This window comes from Meriones unguiculatus, chromosome 1 (assembly GCF_030254825.1).
Source record: "Meriones unguiculatus strain TT.TT164.6M chromosome 1, Bangor_MerUng_6.1, whole genome shotgun sequence".
Lineage (NCBI taxonomy): Eukaryota > Metazoa > Chordata > Mammalia > Rodentia > Muridae > Meriones > Meriones unguiculatus.
Genome location: NC_083349.1, coordinates 108111755 through 108132087, shown reverse-complemented (window position 1 = coordinate 108132087; position 20333 = coordinate 108111755). Strand labels below are relative to the sequence as shown.

Sequence of the window (20333 nt, the reverse complement as noted above, 5' to 3'; positions counted from 1 at the left end):
ATCCTGTTTCATAAAATTTATATTTTTCCATTATGGCATGTGTTAGATGCATTTATACGTAAATATATATACACATATACAGAAATTTTAGAGAATATGAAAATCAGGGAAAAATCTACAAATGGCTTTCAGTTATAGAAATCAGTTGATAACTTGTTTCTAGTAAATTTTCTGTGCATAGGTGATTTTCATGTGCAGTGTTAGACCCCCCCCCCCCGTATGTTAAAGTACTTAGTAAAGTACTTCTCACTATTACTAGTTAATTGGCTAATTTAAGATGTAAGTATCGTTTTCCATAATTTTGGCTCAACTCTCCTGTGTGGGTGCTGTATGAGGGGCAAGACAAATCAGAGTGTCACATGGAAATAATAAAAAAAAGTGTGGATCTGTACCTTTGTCCTCAAGGTACACTATTTAGTCCTGTAAGATCCTGGTCTGGGGCTGGTTGCATCCTTAGAACAGGAAGCAGAGAATGGCAAAGCCATGCGGATCTGCAGGATGCTCAAGAGGGTTAGACTTTGGTCCACAAAGGTTCCTGTGTGGGTCAAAGAACATGATCCTCTTGGGTGGGCACACGATTGCCAGTGCTGGGAAAGAGACTGCTGTCATTCTGTTTGATAGCATGATGTGTGCATATTTTAAAATCGTACTTGTTTGGTTACTAACAAGGTTGTATATTTTCATATGCTGTTCCTTTGTTTTGATTTTCGTTTATGCTAGAATGTTAGGATTTTGATGTAAGTTTTTAGGTAATTTTCTTGTTATGTTTCTAATTCATTCTATACATCATGCTCTTGCTGACATAGTTTATCATAAAATTATTTTTGTAGAAGAGAAATTTCTCCAAAATGTTACTCTTTATTATTAGACAGTGATGATTCCAAGTCTCCTATGTTTGTTTATCTAGTTAATCTCCCCAAAGCCCTGCTCTAGTGGGACACTTACCTAGAAGTGTCCCCAGCTTCTTCCATGCTGATGTCCTTTCTCGTGTCTGAATTTGCTTCAGTGTGATGAATACTGTGCTTTGAGGAACACCCAAGCTGCCTGTGAGACAGGTCGAAAGCTGTTGTGACCCATTATCTTCCTCACAGGAGAAGCACAGATAAAGAGAGGAGGATTGGCAGGGCCAGTCTGTGGGGCTGCTGATTTGAGTGGAGCGGATTTATAAAAAATGATATGTGGGCAGGTTGAGGGTCACTTAAGTGGGAGTGTCCCTCATGTCAGGCAGCTCACAGGGAATGCCCATTCCTGTGAATTGGACAGTGACTTTGCTCCACTAGTATTTTAGTGAACTAAATTTGGGGCGAGGGGGCAGATTTACATTTTAAACAGTCTCAGTTACTCTCTGTACCCCATCAGTTCAGTAGTCTCTGACTGTCCCCCTGCCCCCCCGCCCAACTGCATCACAGGTATTTTAATGAGGCTCCATTAAGTTTCTCTTCCAAATGATTAGTTAATCTTTGGATATTTTCTTTGACTATATCTAATCACTTTCTTCAATTGTATTTTTTTTTATTCTTTATTTTAGGATCTATTTTAGATTTCTTGTTAGTATATTATGTGACCTTTACTTCTGGTGTGTGGCCACCTTCATTTCAGATACCTTCCTTTGTTCATTAACAAAGTAAAGTAGAGGCAAACTTTGTGAGTAGAGACACAGCTGCAGTTCCCTTTTTTTGTAAAGAGTCCTGAAAATGCATGCTGCTGTCTCCTTCCCTGATGAAAGTTTGGCCATTCTTTTGTATTTACTGTTCAAGAGAATTAGGAAGCCCAGTGTCCTGTATGCTAGACATGGTTTTTAAAATATGCTTTTGTCTTCAGGAGACTTAGTCTTAAGGATGACTAAAAACCTTTTATATTTTCTGTGTTCTCCCCTTCTAGATAAAGTGATTCAAACATGGGCTGCTTAGCACACGCCACAGGAGACAGATCTTTAGCTAGTTAGTTGCTATGTCTAAACCTGCACTGATGGGCATGCTTTTTACAGTGATGTGTGTTTAAGTGGTTGAGGTCAGAGGCGTTACCAGGTATTGGGAGGCTGTATTGTAACAGGAAGAAGGTATTGGTTGGCATGTCTATACTATGAACTTAAACAATTAGATTTAATGATTTGAAATTAATTTGGATTACTCGGAAGTGTTTGCCAGATAATATGTTTTTATGGTTTTTCTTATTGTATGGATGTGGGTTTGAATCTTTACAAACACTGAAGAAAAATGCTAAGATTAAAAAAATAGGGATTGAGTTGACTAAAACTATTGTTATTATTGCTCTATGACTATAGGCAGCCTGGGAAGGCATGCTCAATAAGAAGTAGAATGTCATTATCTTTCTTCTTTATAAGTGTTGAATGACCTCTGAAGGAAACACATAGGAGGCTATGTAATGGCCCATTTTCAGTTCTGGTCTGTGTTTGTACATTCCTTTAATATTTTGAGTGAAGTTTCAAATATCTCAAAGGGATCTTAGGCTGTCAAGGCTAAGAGCTTTGCGTGTAGGACTCTGTGTTCTTCTGACCAAATCACTTTTATACCAGCATGCCTACTTTATCTTACGATGCTGAAGCATTTGCTCTTCCTCTTTTTTTCAAGTATCTGCTTGGTCCTATCCTTCCTGTCATTGGAGTGATGCCTTGTTCCTTCTCTACTGTCAACCAGTCCCTGTACATCAGTCTACTCAATACAGCAAAGTGCTATTGTCCCTGGCTATCTGTGGGGAATCAGTTTCAAGAGGTGCCACGGGTCCCCAAATCTGCAGCTGCTGAACTCTGTATTAAGTGATGCTGTTTGTAGTAATCTCTGCATATCATCTGTACTATAAATACTGACCAAATAGTTATAGTCTAATGTTTAGATAATAATGGATAGCGAAAAGTACTAGTTAAGTACAAACACCGTTTTTTTCTCAATGATCTTAATCTGCAGTTGGTTGAATCTATGGATGTTGAAAGGCATCAGCCTCCTTTTAGTGAATGCATTCCTTTACTTTTGCTTGTTCACTTTCTTTAGGTAGCAGCTATGCTCAGGTTGTCTTTAAAGGAATGTAGCATAGTGTGATGGTTCTACAAGTGGCCTGCAGATCCCTGGGGACCCTTCTCAAATCTGTGATATCAGACTATTTCAGGACCATAGTAAGATGCTATCCATGTCCTGTTTTATTGTGTTGTTTTAACTTATTCTTGGGAGCAGAGTTAGTGACCACTGACATTTTAGTGATAGTCAAGGAAGGACATGGCTTCAGACATAGTGATAGTCAAGCAGCCACTGCAGACCTCACTGCTACACAGTCGAAGTTTGATAAAGGACTTGGCTTGCTTTCTTCACGGTCTAGACCATGGCTGATATGTAACAAGTGTCAACACATAATGAGGAAAGAATGAACGAATAAGTGTGAACTTGACTACTGTACACTTATAGGATCTTCCCCCACTCCCTCCCTGCTTTTACTCTCCAAATCTTGCATTTCCTACATGTATTTTCCCTTGTATCTTCTCCATTCCTTATCCTTTCCCAGATTGGTCTATGCTATTGTATTTATATTTCTGTGAAATGCTGTTGTTTACAGAGTATTTCTTTACATCTGGTGTTACAATTGTAGATAGTCTGCAGATGTGGAATTAAATTACTTTTGCATAGAATGCTGAATTTAGGTACTGCTTGTTAAAAACTAAAGATTATAAAGAAAATAAGCAAATTCAGTGTTCCAGGGTCAAAATCAGTCTTTTGGGCAAGTTCAGTATCTCACTTTGGCTCTACTTGCTTGTTCTTCATTAGCGGTCCTGCCTCTGAGGACAGAGCCCCTCAGGAACAGTCCTGCTCTCTGGCTTTTATCGCACCCTTCGTCTGCTTTGATGTGCATTTGTGAGGAGGGATTTGTTGGGGTTGTTTTTCACTGGCCCTGGTTTCTGCCTCCACAGAACCTTGCCTCCTGGAACCCTGCAGACCCCGAGTGCCTGCTGCTCGTGGTGAGGGAGCTGGTGCAGCAGTACCACCAGTTTCAGTGCAGCCGCCTCCGCGAGAGCTCGCGCCTCATGTTTGAGTACCAGACGCTCCTGGAAGAGCCTCAGTATGGAGAGAACATGGAAATTTATGCCGGGAAGAAAAACAACTGGGTGAGTGCTGAGAGGCAGGGCCAAGTTACTGTGGTGAAATGAAAGAGGCCAGAGCCTTAGGACGTTCATGTGGCGTGCACTACAGTCATTTCCTCACATGCAGATGGCTGAGGCACTTCTCTACCCTCAGTGTAGAGGTTGAAGAGAACTTAATGGTTATCATGTTTACTATTTTTAAAGAATATCACAGGATGTGTGCAAAATTTGTTCTCATCCCCGCCTCCTGTGTTCAGAAGTCCTCCCCCCCACTTTTTTTTTTTTTTTTTAAAGACACTACTTCATTATGTAGCTCAGAGCAGCCTAGAACTTACTACACTGCCCAGGTTATCCTCAGACTCTGAGTCCTTTCATCCCTCCTTCCTGAGTGCTGGGCTTACAGGGTTGGCTGCCCTGTCCAGCTGTAGCTGCTCCTTATACTTCCTTTGCCTTGTGTGATCATTTTGAAATACAAAGCAGATTATAGCCCTCCTCTGTCCAGGAACTTCATATAGCAACTCCCTGCTGCCCCACCCACCCCCACCAGGGCAAAAGTTGCAATCTCTCCAGTGGCAACATGGAGTTTGGGTGCTGTAAGACCACCTTCCTTCCTTCAGGATCTGCCTACTTCCTCTTCTAGGTTTGCTGCACCAGTTTCACTGGCGCCTCTGCTGTGACGCACACACACCAGGCAAACTCCTGTCCCCTGGGTACTTTGCCTAAGTTTTTGTGCCTGTTTTTTTCCACCTGGGAATGATGATACTGTACTTAAAATGTCTGCTAATGTATTTTCAGCGATATTTAGTATCTAAAATATTCACTCCAGTACTTTGTGACTTAACATAATAGTGTTTACTGCCACAAGATTTATTTATTTATTTATTTATTTTTGTTATCCATCTGGGTAGAGTTGCACCTCAGGGCCCCTCCTAGGTTGCACTGACGTGTTGGCCAGTGCTATAGTCTCCTCAGTACTCCATAGCAAAGAGTTTCACTGTGTATTTGTGTGGTAAGCTGCTGTTCTCTGTGGGCTGCTGATCCGAGGGCCTCAGCTGGTGCTAGTTGGTTCCTGGAAGCTGCCTTCAGCTCCCCGCCTCTTCCTTTCAAGGGCCTCTCCACAGGGAACCTCCTAAGCTGGCAGTTGGCCTAACCACAGCAAGCAAGCAGGAGAGATGGAGAGAGGGTGTGTAAACAAGAAACAACTCTTTCACACCTAGTCTCTTGGAGAAGATGCCCATCACTTTTCTTACTGTTAGAGTCAGCCCCACACAAGGGGGGAGCTCTAAAACACCTAAGTGTGAATGCCAGGATGGCGGGAAAGCTGCATACTCTACGCTTGTTTGATTTTTCCTATTGGAATGTCAAATTTCAGGGCAGGACTGACATACCCCACCCTGGAGCAGTGCCTGCTGCACCACTGGTGTTCTCTGAGAGTGTGCTGAATGGATGAGTGAGTAAACTCTGGTTGACACACAGAATGAGTTTCGGTGTTCTTCTCTTGTTCATTCTGTTAGATTCTACTAAGCTTTCCTTACGTTCCATAGGTTTCCCTTGGAGTCCAACTTTTTATTAAGGGGTATGATTTCCAAAGTTGCAAAGACAAAGTACGGTTTAAAACATTTTTTTAAAAGTCTTCCTGTTTGAACATATTTAACAGTTCAAAGTTTTTCTTTTACTTTTTTTTCCGTGTGTGTGTGTGTGTGTGTGTGTGTGTGTGTGTGTGTGTGGACAGCTTGTGGGAGTTGATCCTCTGCTTCTATCATGTGGGATTTGAAGAACTCAGGTTGTAAGGCGTGGCAGAAAGTGCCTTTACCCACTTAACTTTTATTTCTTGTTCTAGTCCTTTATAGAATTTCTTAAAAGAAACTTGTTAGCACGTATTCATTGATGTGTGTCTCTGCCTATATGTTGGGAGTGTATATGCCATGGCTGTGTGTGGAGGTTAGACAACAACGTGTAGGAGCATGCAGGTTTGTGGGGTCGAACTCGGGTCTGCAGACTTGGCAGCAAACACCTTTACCCACTGAGCCATCCTACCATCTGCAGTTTTATAAAGTCATTTGTGTCGCAGTATATAAGGGATGCAGCACTGTCGAGTGTATGACGTTGTTGTACAGTACATCTGCAGAACTTGTCAAACTCCAGTTATGTGTCTGTTGGCCACTACTTTATCTTCCTCCTTTCTACATTCTGCTTCAGTGACTTTCGCTTCCTCTAGCTGCTTCATGAATGTACAACATTTGCTCCGCTTTGACTAGCTCATTTCACTTAGCACATTGTCTGAAGAATTCATCCTTATAGCATGTGACAGAGTTCCCCTTTTATTAAGGCTGCACTCGCGTGTACACCGTGCTGTATTTAATCTTTTGTGGAGTTTGCACTGCTTTACTTTTTGGCTAATGCTGCAGTAAGTGTCTCGACTTCCTTGAGATCCTGCTGTGGATTAGTGTGTGAATATAAGATTGGGTTGCCAGGTCATACAATAACACTGTTTTCATTTGTTTAAGGAACTTCCAGACAGTTTCCCATAAAGGACATGCTGTTTTACATCTCTATCAGCAGTGGGTTGTAGTTCAAGATTTTAAACTATTGATTATTGACTCACATGACTACTAAGTTGAGCTTAGTTTATCCTTTGTCTCCAGAACTGCTCTTACTAAAAAATCCATTTAGCTTAATCCATAAACCAGAAAAGGATTTAGTCCAGCATGACTTCTTGGTGAGTCTCTGATGTCTGTAATGTTTGGAGGCTCATTTTAAAATGGAAATTGCTACCCAGTTATGGTTCCTATGGTTTTGTTTTTCACCTCACAGGTTTGTATATGTGTTTGTGTGTATGTATATGTGTATGAATGTGTGCATGTTTGTTAGTGTGTATATGTCTATATATGTGACTCTGTGTGCTTGTTTGTGTGTGTGTGCACTTGTGTATGTTTTTGCTATCTGTCTGTCTGTCTCCCTCTCTCTGTGCATATAGAGGCCAGGGGGCAACTTGACCTGTTGCTTTTAGATGCTGTCCAGTTTTGTTTTGAGTCAGTGTCTCTTACTGGCCTAGAATCCACCAAATAGGCTAGACTGGCTGGCCAGTGAGCTCGTGGGATATGCTGTCTCTGACAGTGGGATTACAAGCATCTCCCCACATGCCTGTTTTTTGTTCATTTTTTATTTTCCTTGATTCTAAGGGTTGACTGTAGATCAACCCTTAGATCTACAAGGCAAGCATTTTGTCAGCTGAGCTGTCTTCCCATCTCTTTCTTCCTTTTAAAATACAGTCTGAATTGAAATATAATCCAGTTTCATAGTACCTTTTGTGATTTCAGAATTCTGAGTTTTTTTGAGTTGTCTTTTACATGAGTGTAGAAGTTTAGACTCATTTAAAGCAGTGTGCTGGTGTTTTTTTCAGAACCTTTCTGCTTAATGTCACTGACTTTACTGGTAAAATGTGTTAGTGCTGTATTCAACCCCCTTTACTGTAATGTTGGGGTGATTTTGATATTTTGCTCCTGAGTCACTTGTGATATTAAGGTAAGTAAAAGCACATGAGAATCCTGCAAGGGCAGCAATAGTTATGTGTAAGCTCATAGTAGACAAGACCTGGTGACTTACAGGAATGAGAATATAGAAATAAAAATATTTGGACATGAGTTAGCATCCAAGCAAAGAATGAAAAGCTAGGATACAAAGGTGAGCCTTGAGGGATGGATGAGTGAGAGCTTGGCACAGGGGCTCAGGGCTATATTAAAGGACAGCTTGCTAACAGAACCACTGCCAAGCCAGGAATTTGGAAGATTAGCACAAGACTGAATAGAGCTTGATTCTGAGCCAAAATCTTTTGAATTACGAACTCTATTAGCTTGCTTTTGATGCTATGAACTCATTGTGATACTGGTAGCTTAAGACAACCTAGCCATGTTGTCTTACAGTCCCAGGAGTCAGCAGTGAGAATGGGCCTGCTCTAAGATTAAGGAATGACATAGCAGTATGCCTGGAGTAGACTCACAACGAGATGCTGGCAGGGCTCTTTTCACAGACATGATCTTTGAGAAATCAGGGAGAAGCAGAAACGTTCTATGGTTGTGAAGAGTGAAGACATTCTGGAGATGTTGTCTCTGAGTAGATATTATTCAGATTCAAATAGTGCAGTAGTCAGCTGGGGAGCCATGAAACAGCTATCACAAATGAATTGGATTCCTGTTTGCTCTCCCCTACTTTTTTGTATATGTATGTGTATGTGGTTTGAATGTGCAGATATACACATGCATGTGGAAGACACAGGTTGATGTGTGGTGTCTTTACTTTGTATGTCAAAGCATGATCTCTTGCTAAACTCAAAACTTGCTATGTTAACTGGTTTAAGCAGCCTGTTTGCTCTGAGGGTCAATGCCCTCCAGTGCCTTGAGAAACATCATAAGGTCTTTCTGTCAACCTTGTCCTGCTCAGTAATTCATTAGAGAACTGAATGAAGTCATACAAGGCATATGTTTCTGTTTTCGTGATAACATAGAGCTTGATCTACCCTGTCTTGGGGTTGAGTCCTACTCTCCTTTACGGTTGTAGAACAGAACTCTACTCTTAGCTTCCGGTTCCCCCTTGCTTTAAAATAGATGTAAACGGATTATATCTATTGAACACAATTTGGGGATAAGTAACACATCTTAAGAATGTCTTTTAGAGTATGATATTCTCATAAGACTAACTCTATGTTTATAGTCTTGCCAAAGAAGAGTCTCCACAACCCTTCAGACTAATGGGTTATCAGTCTTAAGAATCACCCCTGTCACACTGTCCCCAGATGAGGTTAGTCACGTTTCCCAGTTTGTTCTTATCCTGTATCTTTCTGAATGGCACCGGTCCATTTCAGATGAAAGCTTATTTGTGGATAAGGGAACAGGCCCTAAGACAGGAAGGAGGATTCCCCAAGGCAGAACAATCTGATTGGAATCTGTTCTGTACAAGATGTCTACCTGTTACGCCCCAAAGACAAAGGAACTGTGGGACAACTGCTATGAAGGAAAGAATCTCAGGACCAAGAAATTGCCAGACTTGAGTCTTGTCAGCTGGAGTGATTGCCAACACACTCTCACTTAAAAAGAGGAGACACACGTATTCATGGCTGATGCTGGGGACAGTGCCACTAAGGCAGTTAGCAGGAAGGCTGACATTTTCACAGTCATAGGTCAGATAATTTTCTGTATCTATCCAAGAAGAGGTCTGACCAGGGACTGAGGAAAAAAATTCAAATTATTCTGTTCACTTGGCTGCATCCAAATGTCTCATTTACAGCCTACAGGAAGGAATGCTGTAAAAGTAATCTTCAACCCTACAACAGTGACCGCAAAATCAAATGTAAAGACAGAGTCACTGTATGTGGTTGAGTAACAATTGTGTTATGTGAGTGTGTATGTGTGTGTGTGAGTGTGTGTGTGTGTGTGTGTGTGTGTACGCATTCCTCCTCATAGTGTGTCTGTAATTTCAGTGTTATACAAAGATATGCCTTAGCCTGCCATCTGCTCAGTTTCACAAAGGAAGGTTAGCTTAAGATCATAGGGGAGTCAGTGACAGCTAACAACAGAGTTCTTAAGCCTCAGTTCCCAGCATTTCCAGTACTTTTGAGGTAGGTCTGAGTTTTCTGTGCTCTCTTTCAGTGCTTAAGGTACTGGGAGTTGAATGTAGGGCCTGTAGATGCTAGGCAGTCCTTTTGCTGATGAGCTACATCTCTCGTCTGAATTCTCTTCACTTTTTCAAGGCCCAGGAGTGCAACGGGTGCTGGATCCAGCAACACGTCTACTAAAATCGGAACTAGAGACTTGAAGAGAGGGATGGCTCCTACACAAGGATGGCATGTGAATTCATGAAGCAGTCCATATTTTTAAATGTCACAATGAAACCCATTAGTTTGTATAATTAATATGTGCAGATAAAATATTTTTTAAAAAGAAGGTATGATAGGCTTGGAAGCTGGAGATCATAAATAACTTTTTCTTTCCCAGTATAGAGAATTCTATTTCTATCACAAAGTTTTTTTCTTTCTGACTTTAGTTTTAAACCTTAGTTCATTGCAGATAAAGTCAAACTTATTTTGGCTTTTGGACAGCAGCTCTTTTACTGTGGCTTAGTTGTGTCAGTCAACCCCTTGCCCATAAACACATGTGCATATCAATTCTAGGAGTAGCATTTTTAAAAAGGATAAAGTAGGGACCATTGGAGAGTTTTTGTTGCTTTTCTTTTTTAAATGTTTGGTCTAAAATAGTTGGTAGAATAAAAATATAGCATATAAACTAGAAGAGGGCAAAAAATGGAACTGTAGAATGTAAACTAAAATAACTTGCAGGTCACATGAGTCCAAGTGTTAAAAAAATACCTAATTAATTTTTGTTACCTTATATGGTCAAGAGTTCTTACAATTTTAAAAATCCCACGTTTTATTTCTTTTACTGGTTTTTAAAACACATATGTGTGTATAAAGATACATACATACATACATACATACAAGCCATCAGATTTAACACATTAGAGGCTTTGAAGTTACTATTTCAATTACGGGTTGACATTTCGCATCAGCAGAATAGAGGAGCTGTCTCTTTGGTACTAGGTAGTTCACCTTTATTGAATGAAGAATAAAGGGGTTGAATTTGATATACCATTCCTCCAGCTCTCTTTCCCAGTTTTTTGGAATCCCATGGCACCTTTTAAAGTCCTGTCCCCAAATCATGTAACAGGCACCCCCATGCTTGCAGTAGTCACTTTTGCATCCACTACTTCTGTGGATGAGTATTGTACATCCTGCAGGGTTAGGAATTGCTCTCTCTGTGGAGGACAGGTTCTGTGGGCCAGGGTCAGTCTCCTGCCTACTTGCTCTTCCCTGCGCACACAGCCCGAGTCCTGCATTAATTAGCCTCTGCTGTTGCTGTGTTGAATACTTTGTGTCCTTGCTCGGCTGTTTCTTTGTCATCTTACTCTGTAAAGGAGTTAAAATTTCCACAGTTGAGGATTTTAAACAAGAAGAGTCATCATCTGACCAGAGTGTGTTGGGAAGAAAATGGCCCGCAGCTGAAAAGGTATGAAGCAGTCAGGGCAATGGCGGTGTCCAGCCTGGCGATGGTGTAGCTCCCTCCAGCTCATTCAGGCGCTGCAGGTGAATAGGAGAGGTGGCTGTGCTCAATCAATAGCGTGTGCTACCGCTCTGATGTGATGTAATAGGGAAGCCAGAAGTCAGGGTGATTGTGGAATTCTTTTGATCTGAAAGAATAATAGAATTCCCATTTATTGCAATGAGGAATAAATATCAAGGGAAACCCAGAAAATCAGGGGAGTTTTCATGGTACTGGAGAAATAAAATTGAATTAGGAAAGCATCTGGAGTGAAGACCACATTTGGGAGCCATTGCCATATAAATATTATTTAGGGTCATGAGCTTGTATGAAGTCTGCTGGCAAGTGTGGGAAAGCCCAGGTTCTTGGAGTTAAGCCCAGGCATTCTCCATTGTTTCTGGGTTGAGGAGATCAGACATGAGGCCAACTAGAGTAAAGAAGACCCTGGAAACTGGGCCCTGGAGCCAAGTGATTTATGTTCCAAGAGGTAGTGATTGGCTCTGTCAGAGTGCTGCTGACAAGACACCAAGATAAAGACACAAATGACCATAGAATTTGGCAATCGGAGGGTCATTGGTAACCTTGCAAGAGCTGTTTTGGTGGAGTGATGGGGAAGGTTTGACTAGTAAGAAAAACAAAAGAGGAAATACAGACCTCAGGTAGACTCTTTCGCCCCCTCGCCCCCCCCAACCCGCAAGGGGATGATTTTGTAATGTAGAACAGAGAGAAAGATGGGAGCTTAACAAGGAAGTGAGATAAGACTGCTTTTTTTGCATTTTATTTTTTAAGTTTTTATTATCGTTTATTACCATTTACTAAATTTGTATCCTGGCTGTGGCCCCCTCCCTTGTCTTTTTCTAATCCCACCCCACCCTCTCACTTCTTCCCCTATGTCTCTTCTCTAGTCCACTGATAGGGGAGGTCCTCTTCCCCTTCTGTCTGACCCTAGCCTATCAGGTCTCATTAGGACTGGTTGCATTGTCTTCCTCTGTGGCCTGGCAAGGCTGCTCCCCCAGCGGGAGGTGATCAAAGAGCCTGTCACTGAGTTCATGTCAGAGACAGCCCCTGCTCCCCTTACTAGGGAATTCCACTTTGAGACTGAGTCTATGGGCTACATCTGAGCCAGGGTTTTAGGTCCTCTTCATGTATTGTCCTTGGTTGCGGTATCAGTCTCTGCAGGGCTTCCAGGGCTCATTTTTTTGTTTTTTGTTTGTTTGTTTGTTTGTTTTTGGCTCTGTTGGTCTCCTTTTGGAGCTGCTGTCCCCTCCAGGTCTTTCTATCTCCCCCTTCTTTCATAAAATTCCACACCCTCTGCCCAAAAGTTTTGCCATGAGTCTCAGAATGTTCTTCCATACCTCAATCAGTAGAGTCTTTCAGAGGCCTTCTGTGGTAGTCTCCTGTCCTGTTCTCTCTCTTCTCCTGCTTCCAATGCATTTGTCCTTCTGAATGAGGATTGAGAATCTTCTCTAGGGCTTTCTTGTTGTTTAGAGTCTTTAGGAGAATAGATTTTAGTATGTTTATCCTACATTATATGTTTAATAACCACATATAACTGAGTATATACCATGTGTGTCTTTCTGCTTCTGGGATACCTCAGGATGATCTTTTCTAGTTTCCACAATTTGCCTGCAAATTTCATGATTTCCTTGTTTTTAATTGCTGAGTAGTATTCCATTGTGTAAATGTACCACAATTTCTGTATCCATTCCTCAAATGAGGGACATCTGGGTTGTTTCCAGCTTCTGCCAATTACGAATAGAGCTGCTATGAACATGGTTGAGTAATGTCCTTGTTGTATAGTTGAGCATAGTTTGGATATATGCCAAATGATATATAGCTAGATCTTGAGGTATCAATCTTCCTAATTTTCTGAGAAAGTACCAGATTGATTTCCAAAGTGGTTGTTACAAGTTTACACTCCCACCAGCAATGGAGAAGGGTTCCCCTTTATCCATATCCTCTCCAGTATGTGTTGTCACTTGAGTTTTTGATCTTAGCCATTCTGATGGATGTAAGGTGAAATCTCAGAGTCGTTTTGATTTGCATTTCCCTGATGGCTAAGGACGTTGAGCACTTCTTTAAGTGTTTCTCTGTCATTTTATATTGGATTACTTGGTTTGTTGGTGTTTAACTTCTTAAGTTCTTTATATATTCTGGATATTAGCCCTTGGTCAAGATCCTTTTCCAATTTGTAGGCTGTTGTTTTGTTCTGATGACAGTGTCCTTTGCTTTACAGAAGCTTTTCAGTTTCATGAGGTCCCATTTATTAGTTGTTGATCTTAGAACCTATGCTCTTGCTGTTCTGTTCAGGAAGTTGTCTCCTGTGCCAATGAGTTCAAAATTCTTCCTCACTTTTTCTTCTAATAGGTGTAGTGTGTCTGGTTTTGTGTTGAGGTCTTTGATCCACTTGGATTTTAGTTTTGTGCTGGGTGATAACTATGGATCTATTTGCATTTTTCTACATGTAGACATCCAGTTAGACCAGCACCATTTATTGAATATGCTAACTTTTTTTCATTGTATTGTTTTGGCTTCTTTGTAAAAATCAAGTATCTGTAGGTGTGTGGGTTTATTTCTGGGTCTTCTATTCGATTCCATTGATCCGCCTTTCTGTTTCTATGCCAATACCATGCAGTTTTTATTACTGTTACTCTATAGTAAAGCTTGAGATCAAGGATGGAGATACCTCCCAAAGATCTGTTATTGTACAGGATTGTTTTAGCAAGTCTGGTTTTTGTTTGTTTGTTTTTCCATATGAAATTGAGAATTGTTCTTTCAAGTTCTGTAAGGAATTGTGTTGGTATTTTGATTGGAATTGAATTGCATAGAATCTGTAGATTGCTTTTGGTACGATGGTCATTTTCACAAAGTTAATCCTACCAATCCACGAACATGGAAGATCTTTCCATCTTCTGATGTCTTCTTTAATTTCTGTCTTCATTATTTCTGACATGAACTCAATGACTGGCTCATTGAGCTTCCCCTCCACCCCGAAGGAGGAGCAGCCTTGCTAGGCCACAGATAAGGACATTGCAGCCAGTCCTGAAGATACCTGATAAGCTAGGGTCAGATGGAAGGGGAGGAGGACCTCCCCTATCAGTGGACTCGGAAGGGGACAGGGAGAGATGACAGAGGGAGGGGGGATTGGGAGGGAAGGAGGGAGGGGGCTACAGCTGGGATACAAGTGAATGACCTGTGATTAAAATAAAATTTTTTTTTTCTGTCTTCATAGACTTGAAGTTTTTTTTTTTTTTTTTGTATAGTAAGAAGACTGCTTTTAAATGATGCTTGCATGCTGATAAGAGTGAGCAGAGAGGGAACTAATCTTATGGGAGAAAGTAGAGAGCATGGATTCCTGGCTGAGCTCAGTACACAGTACCAGAGGAAGGCTCTCTGCTTTGTTTCTGTGCTTTCAGTATCCAACAGGCTGGTAGCTTTTTTTTTTTTTTTTTTTTTTTTATAAAACCCCATTTAACAGCATAGAGTTAGTTGTCAGCACTAGCCTTTTTTCTTTCAAAGCCTGATCCCTTACCCTCACCTCTAGGCCCATCCAGTATATCTTCATCCAAACAACCACAGTAAAATGGAGTATGCCAGCTTTAGGAGCTAGACCTGACACCAGAAGTTCTGGGCTGTAATAGAATGGATGTTACATTAGGTTTTCACCGCTTTTCTCTACCAGTCACCTTCACATGTTCGCAGATCATCCTGTGGACCTATGCATTCATCCCAGGGTAGGGCTGCGAGTAGCTGCTTGGCTTTGAGAATCAGGCATGTGCCTCACCGTTGGCATTCCTAGTGTGCAGGCTTTCTGTCTCTCTTGCTCACCTCATCTTTGTACTGGGGTACTACTCATTTCTCCCTTTTCTGTTACAAGGCTGGACTGGTGATGTTGTCGAAATGCTCCATCATTAGCTAGAGACTGATGCAAGTTAGAAGATGTTGCAAGTGCTAAAGCTCAGAGGGCAGGTATCACTGGTAACTTCTGAGCTTAAGGTTTATATATGTCTCAGCTTCTAACGTTTCATGTCAGAGTATTACGAGGTCCAGAACCCTGATGCCATTTAGTTGTTAGTGTTTGTAGAAGAGAGTGAGGACACCATGGAAGCACCTCTAAAAGGTGTGCATGGCTGGCGTGTGGCTCATTCATTCATCCCTAAAAATTATTTTTCAGTGTTTTCTGTGCTTAAAGCTATGATTTGGGAGTTTGTGAGGTTGAATTTTTGAAGAGTTGGAAAGCAAAAAAGATACTGGGAGTGCGAGGTTATCACAGTATGAAGAGACAGAGAAATATTCTTCATAAAAATATTTGTTCTTTGAGAAAAAATATAATTTTTATTTATGTATGTATAGCATACATCAATAGTACTATATATAACACTACATATTATAATTCTGAAATATAATTCAGAATTATATAATATACACAAATATTTATATATATAAAGTATATCATGTATATATAACATATTCACCTCTCCTCCAGTTTCTTCCAGATCAACACCCTCTTCCCTCCCCACCCAGCCTTGTGGGTTGCCCACAAATATAGTCTAGTTTGTACTACCTGTATGTTCTTTGACATGCAGCCTTCTACTGAAGGGTGGTAGACTTATCAGGAGCTACACTGACTCTTTCTCAGCAGCTTTCAGTTGCCAATAGCTCCTTGACTAAAGGTGGGACTTCATGCCTACTCCTCTCTCCATATTGGGCTTTGGTCTGACGTTTGCTTGCACAGGTAATGTGCATGCTGTCAAAACTGCTGTGAAATCACGTGTTCAGGTACCAGAAGACACTGTTTCCTCGTCACGTGTTCAGGTGCCAGAAGACACTGTTTCCTCGTAGTCCTCTGACACCTCAGGTTTTACACTCTTTCTACCTCCCCTTCTGCAATGATTCCTGAGCCCTAGGAGAAGGGAGTTATGATATAGATGTCCTATTTAGGCCTGGGCATTTCAAAATCTTTTCTTCTCTGTACCTCTGTACCTCTGGCCAGTTGTGGGTCCGTTTGTTACTTACCTATCACAAGTAGAAGCTTCTCTGATGAAGATGAGAGATGCATTAATCTGTGTCTCTCGGCCAGGTGGGTAGGCTAGAGAAAGAACCATTATTTAAAGAGTTTTAGATCATCTATGACTTTTTTTTGTCAAACATGTCCTATAGGAATTCACTGTGTCAGAATTTCAGGCACACTACATGTGTGCAGGAAGAGAGGGTGGAAGACTCAAGGTCCCACCAGCTCAACACAGAGCTTTGCTGCCTTTGTACATAGTCTTTGCCACCCCTAGATGACTGAATAGAAAAGTGCTTGCCTAGCTTGTAGACACCCTGAGTTTGTTTTCTGGTAAAACACACACACACACACACACACACACACACACACACGCACACACACGGCAGTTAATTAGAGTTATTATTTATAGCTTAAGTGCTTTAAGTATTGGATTCTCTGTATCTTTTTTACATAGATTGTAAAGAAAATTACTGAAAACACCAGTTGATAATGATATTAATGAACTTTCAGGAGATTAGAAACTTTCCTGGGTTTGCATTGATGCATCACTCTGTATGAGTGGAAGTTTGGTCTTTAGATGGACTTCCACAGAGGCTATAGTGCGCGTCTATACATGATGGTAAGTTAGAGAATCAGTGAGGGGGTATGAATGCTTCCCAAAGCAGCTGAGTCTGAGGGCTAGGTTGCTCTCTTCCTGTTTCCATTTTTTGAAAAATAATATTCATTCATATATTCTTTTCACAGTTTTTTTTAAAAATGCAATACTACTTTAAATTTTTATTATGCATTAAAATGCAGCCTTGATGTAAAACTGTGCCCTTTTAATAGTTTAAGAATTCTTTTTACTCCACTTCTACTTTTCCAACCTTATTTTTCTGTCCTATGTTAGGAAACCCTAAACCCTAATCCAAGTTGTCTGTGTATTGAAATAGTTGAGGATTTTTTTTTCTTGGACAAAATTGTTACTTCTCAATCTGCTTTGTATTTTAATCTATTTGTTTTTTCTTCTCCTACAGACTGGTGAATTTTCAGCTCGTTTTCTATTGAAGTTACCAGTAGATTTCAGCAACATTCCCACATACCTTCTCAAGGTAAAAATGTGCAGTTATCAGTGAGAGAATACAAATCAACCTTGGATGGTTTAGCTCAATTTTTTTTTTATAACTGGTTTGTTCACATTTTGTTCAGATGATAAATTGTAATAAGATATTGGAATTGTGTTTCTTTCAGCTAAAATACTAACCTGTGTAGGCATGAGGTTTTTTATGCAAGAGGATTTTTTGTGCAAGATGATTATACATTAGTAGTATAAATACATTACGCTTGGGAAAATAATTTGAGAAAATAATTTTATTTAGTAATTTTACTGGGATGAAAGACTCATAGACATTGTCCAAGGCACTCTGCATCTTAATCATGCTCACTAAAGGCATTTCATCTTTGTTATGTCAGCAGTTGAACTCAGCTGCTTTCAGAGTTGGGCAGCCCCAAAGGTTCATAATCTGGTTAGACCAGAATGCATGACACTCTTTAAATTAGGATGGAGCCTAAGGAACAGCCATTTGGGAAAGGGTGTATAGATGCTTCACAGAGAAGTAGTAGGCTCCAAAAGACGACTTGTGGCTAGTGAAAGAAACCAGAGAGAGCAAAGAGCAAGTTATGAAAAGGAAATGCTGAGACAGAGGCCCAAGCTTGGCTCACATTAGGATTTTGGGTTATGGTTTAAGATTTGGCGGGCTGCCCTCAGCGAATTTCAATCTGTGCTTATTTAATTTCAGTCTAATCTTAAAATTTTTTCTCTGCCTTCTTGTTTTGTTTCTCTGTGTAGCCCTGGTTGTCTTGGAACTCACTCCATAGACCAGGGTGCCCTTGAACTCAGAGATGTGCCTGCCTCTATCAGGCCAAATTTCTGCCTTCTTAGTTTGATGTTGTTTAGAGAGCAGAGAAGAGACAGGATCCATGTGTAAGTTTCCCCACACATGATAGAAATTGGAAATATCAGCCAAGAGTCTTGAGAATGGTTGTTTTGGTAGGCTAGAGACTGAAAGCATAAAGAAGGCTGGGGACGCTGGGCATGGTAACACATGCCTTTAATCTGAGCACTTAGGAGGCAGAGGCCGGCAGGTTTCTGCAGTTCAAGGCCAGCTTGTCTATATAGTGAGTTCTAGGCCAGCCAAAGGCTGTGTAGTGAGACCCCTGTCACAAATAAACAAACCAATCACTAGGAAACTTTTGTTGTTGTTCCTTTTTCCTTTATAATATTTTACTTCCTTTTCTTCTCTTTTCTTTTTGCAATAACAATTCGACTAAAGTATTTCTTCTCCATTTCTTCCTCTAAAGTTTCTCATATACCCCTCCCCACCCTTCTTTAAATTTATTGTTTCTTTTTTACTAATTATTATTGCATGAATATATGTATAAACATATATATATATATATTCCTAAATATAACTAGGTTAGTCCATTTATTGCTACTTGTGTGTATGTTTGCAGGGCTTAACCAATTGCACTGGTCAATCAATTGGTGTGCTCTTCCCCGGGGAAGGCCACCTCTCCTGTTCCTAGCTCTCCTCCATTCCCTATACTTCTTTTAATATTGAGGCCTTGTGAGATTTTTGTCTCCTAGTAGTATCAGAAGCTACCCTTCTCCCCAGATCCTTCATGTTTTTTGAGATGGTCTCACTGTGGTTACTGGCTGGCCTGGCACTCAATATTTAAAGATCATGCTGGCTTTGAACTCAGAGACCTCTGCCTGCCGCTGTCTCTGGAGTGCTGAGAGTAAAGGTGTGCATCACCACATCTACAGGGAAAATTATTTTATTTTTCTCTAAACCAATAAGAGTTTTTCCTTTTGTAGCTCTTCAAACTTTTTAGTTTCCAGTGGACTAGTTTTCTCTCTGTATCTAGTTGTGAAGTCCAATTGAGGCTGGAAGTCAGCAGTTTGTCAGTTTCTCTACAACCCTTGGTGAGGACTGGACCTATTAGATCCATGATTACTGTGTGTATTTAATTTGGTTTCAGCAAGCATTTTGTTATCACAGCAGGAATTCTTCTTGGGAACCTGTGAGGTGTATACTTCACTGCCCTCCTTCATTTATTCCAGTTAAAACTGTCCTTCAGTTTATTTAAAACTAAATGCAGCCAGGTGTGGTGCCTCACATCTATGCTTTCAGGGAGGCAGAGGCAGGCAGATCTCTGTGAGTTCGAAGCCAGTCTGGGATATAAGTCGAGTCCAGGACAGCCAAGGCTACACAGAGAAACCCTGTCTCAAAACCAAACCAAAGAAAATATTCCCCCAAACAAATCCAACAGTATATGTGAGCCCATTGTTCATGTAATCACGCTAATTCACAGTGGCTAAGCTAGTTACTGCATATTTACTTTATTGCTGGTTCTGTGCTTCGAGGAGTCTTCCTGCTTGACATCCCTGTTGTCCGTGCTTGTATCCTCAAAGGTGCAGCTCTTAAGCCAGGGCTTTCCTCTTCAGTGGTAAGGGCCCATGTTTTCTATTCTGAAAAGTCTCACTTTATGCTTTACTTCTAGTTTCCTTACCAGCCAGATAAGAGAAAGGTGGGACATATGAGCCAAAATGGTGATGTGTTTTTTTTTTTTTTTTCATCCTCTGAAGTAATTTGTGTGCTGTAGATAAAATGCCTGCATATCCACACTAACGTTCTTGTGGAACTTTATTTAGTCTATTAAAAAAAAAAAACAAAACAGCAAGAACAAAGCAGGAAAAACTTGTGCAATACAGACCATAGTAAAACAATCAAATGAAACCACATGTAAATGAACAAACATACAAACAAACAAGACCAGTCCCAGACATAGTGCGGATTATATGTTGGGAATTTTAAGACCTGTTGTACTACAAACATGGGACATTTGCTTATGCTTTTTAAAAAAGATTTATTTATTTTACTTTATGTGTATAAGTATTTTGCCTGCACAATATGATAGTGTGCTGGCATACCACACGTGTGCCTGGTGTCCATGGAGGTCAGGAAAGGATATTGGATTTCCTGGAGCTGGGGTCATGGAGGGGTGTGCCTCACCATGTGGATGCTGGGAACCAAACCCAGGTTCTCTTCTAGAGCAGCAAGTGCTCCTAACAGCCAAACCTTCTCTGCAGCCCTTGCTGTGC

The 20333-nt window shown here is 40.8% G+C and overlaps 1 protein-coding gene across 1 annotated transcript in view; it reads left to right on the top strand.

The window, feature by feature from the left end:
- Positions 1-20333, top strand: part of Babam2 (BRISC and BRCA1 A complex member 2) — a 388471-nt gene that overhangs the window by 123004 nt on the left and 245134 nt on the right. Inside the window, exons 5-6 of the mRNA XM_060364766.1 lie at positions 3917-4111; positions 17206-17280. Coding sequence (XP_060220749.1) covers positions 3917-4111; positions 17206-17280 — 270 coding nt within the window. The remainder of the gene's footprint in view (positions 1-3916; positions 4112-17205; positions 17281-20333) is intronic.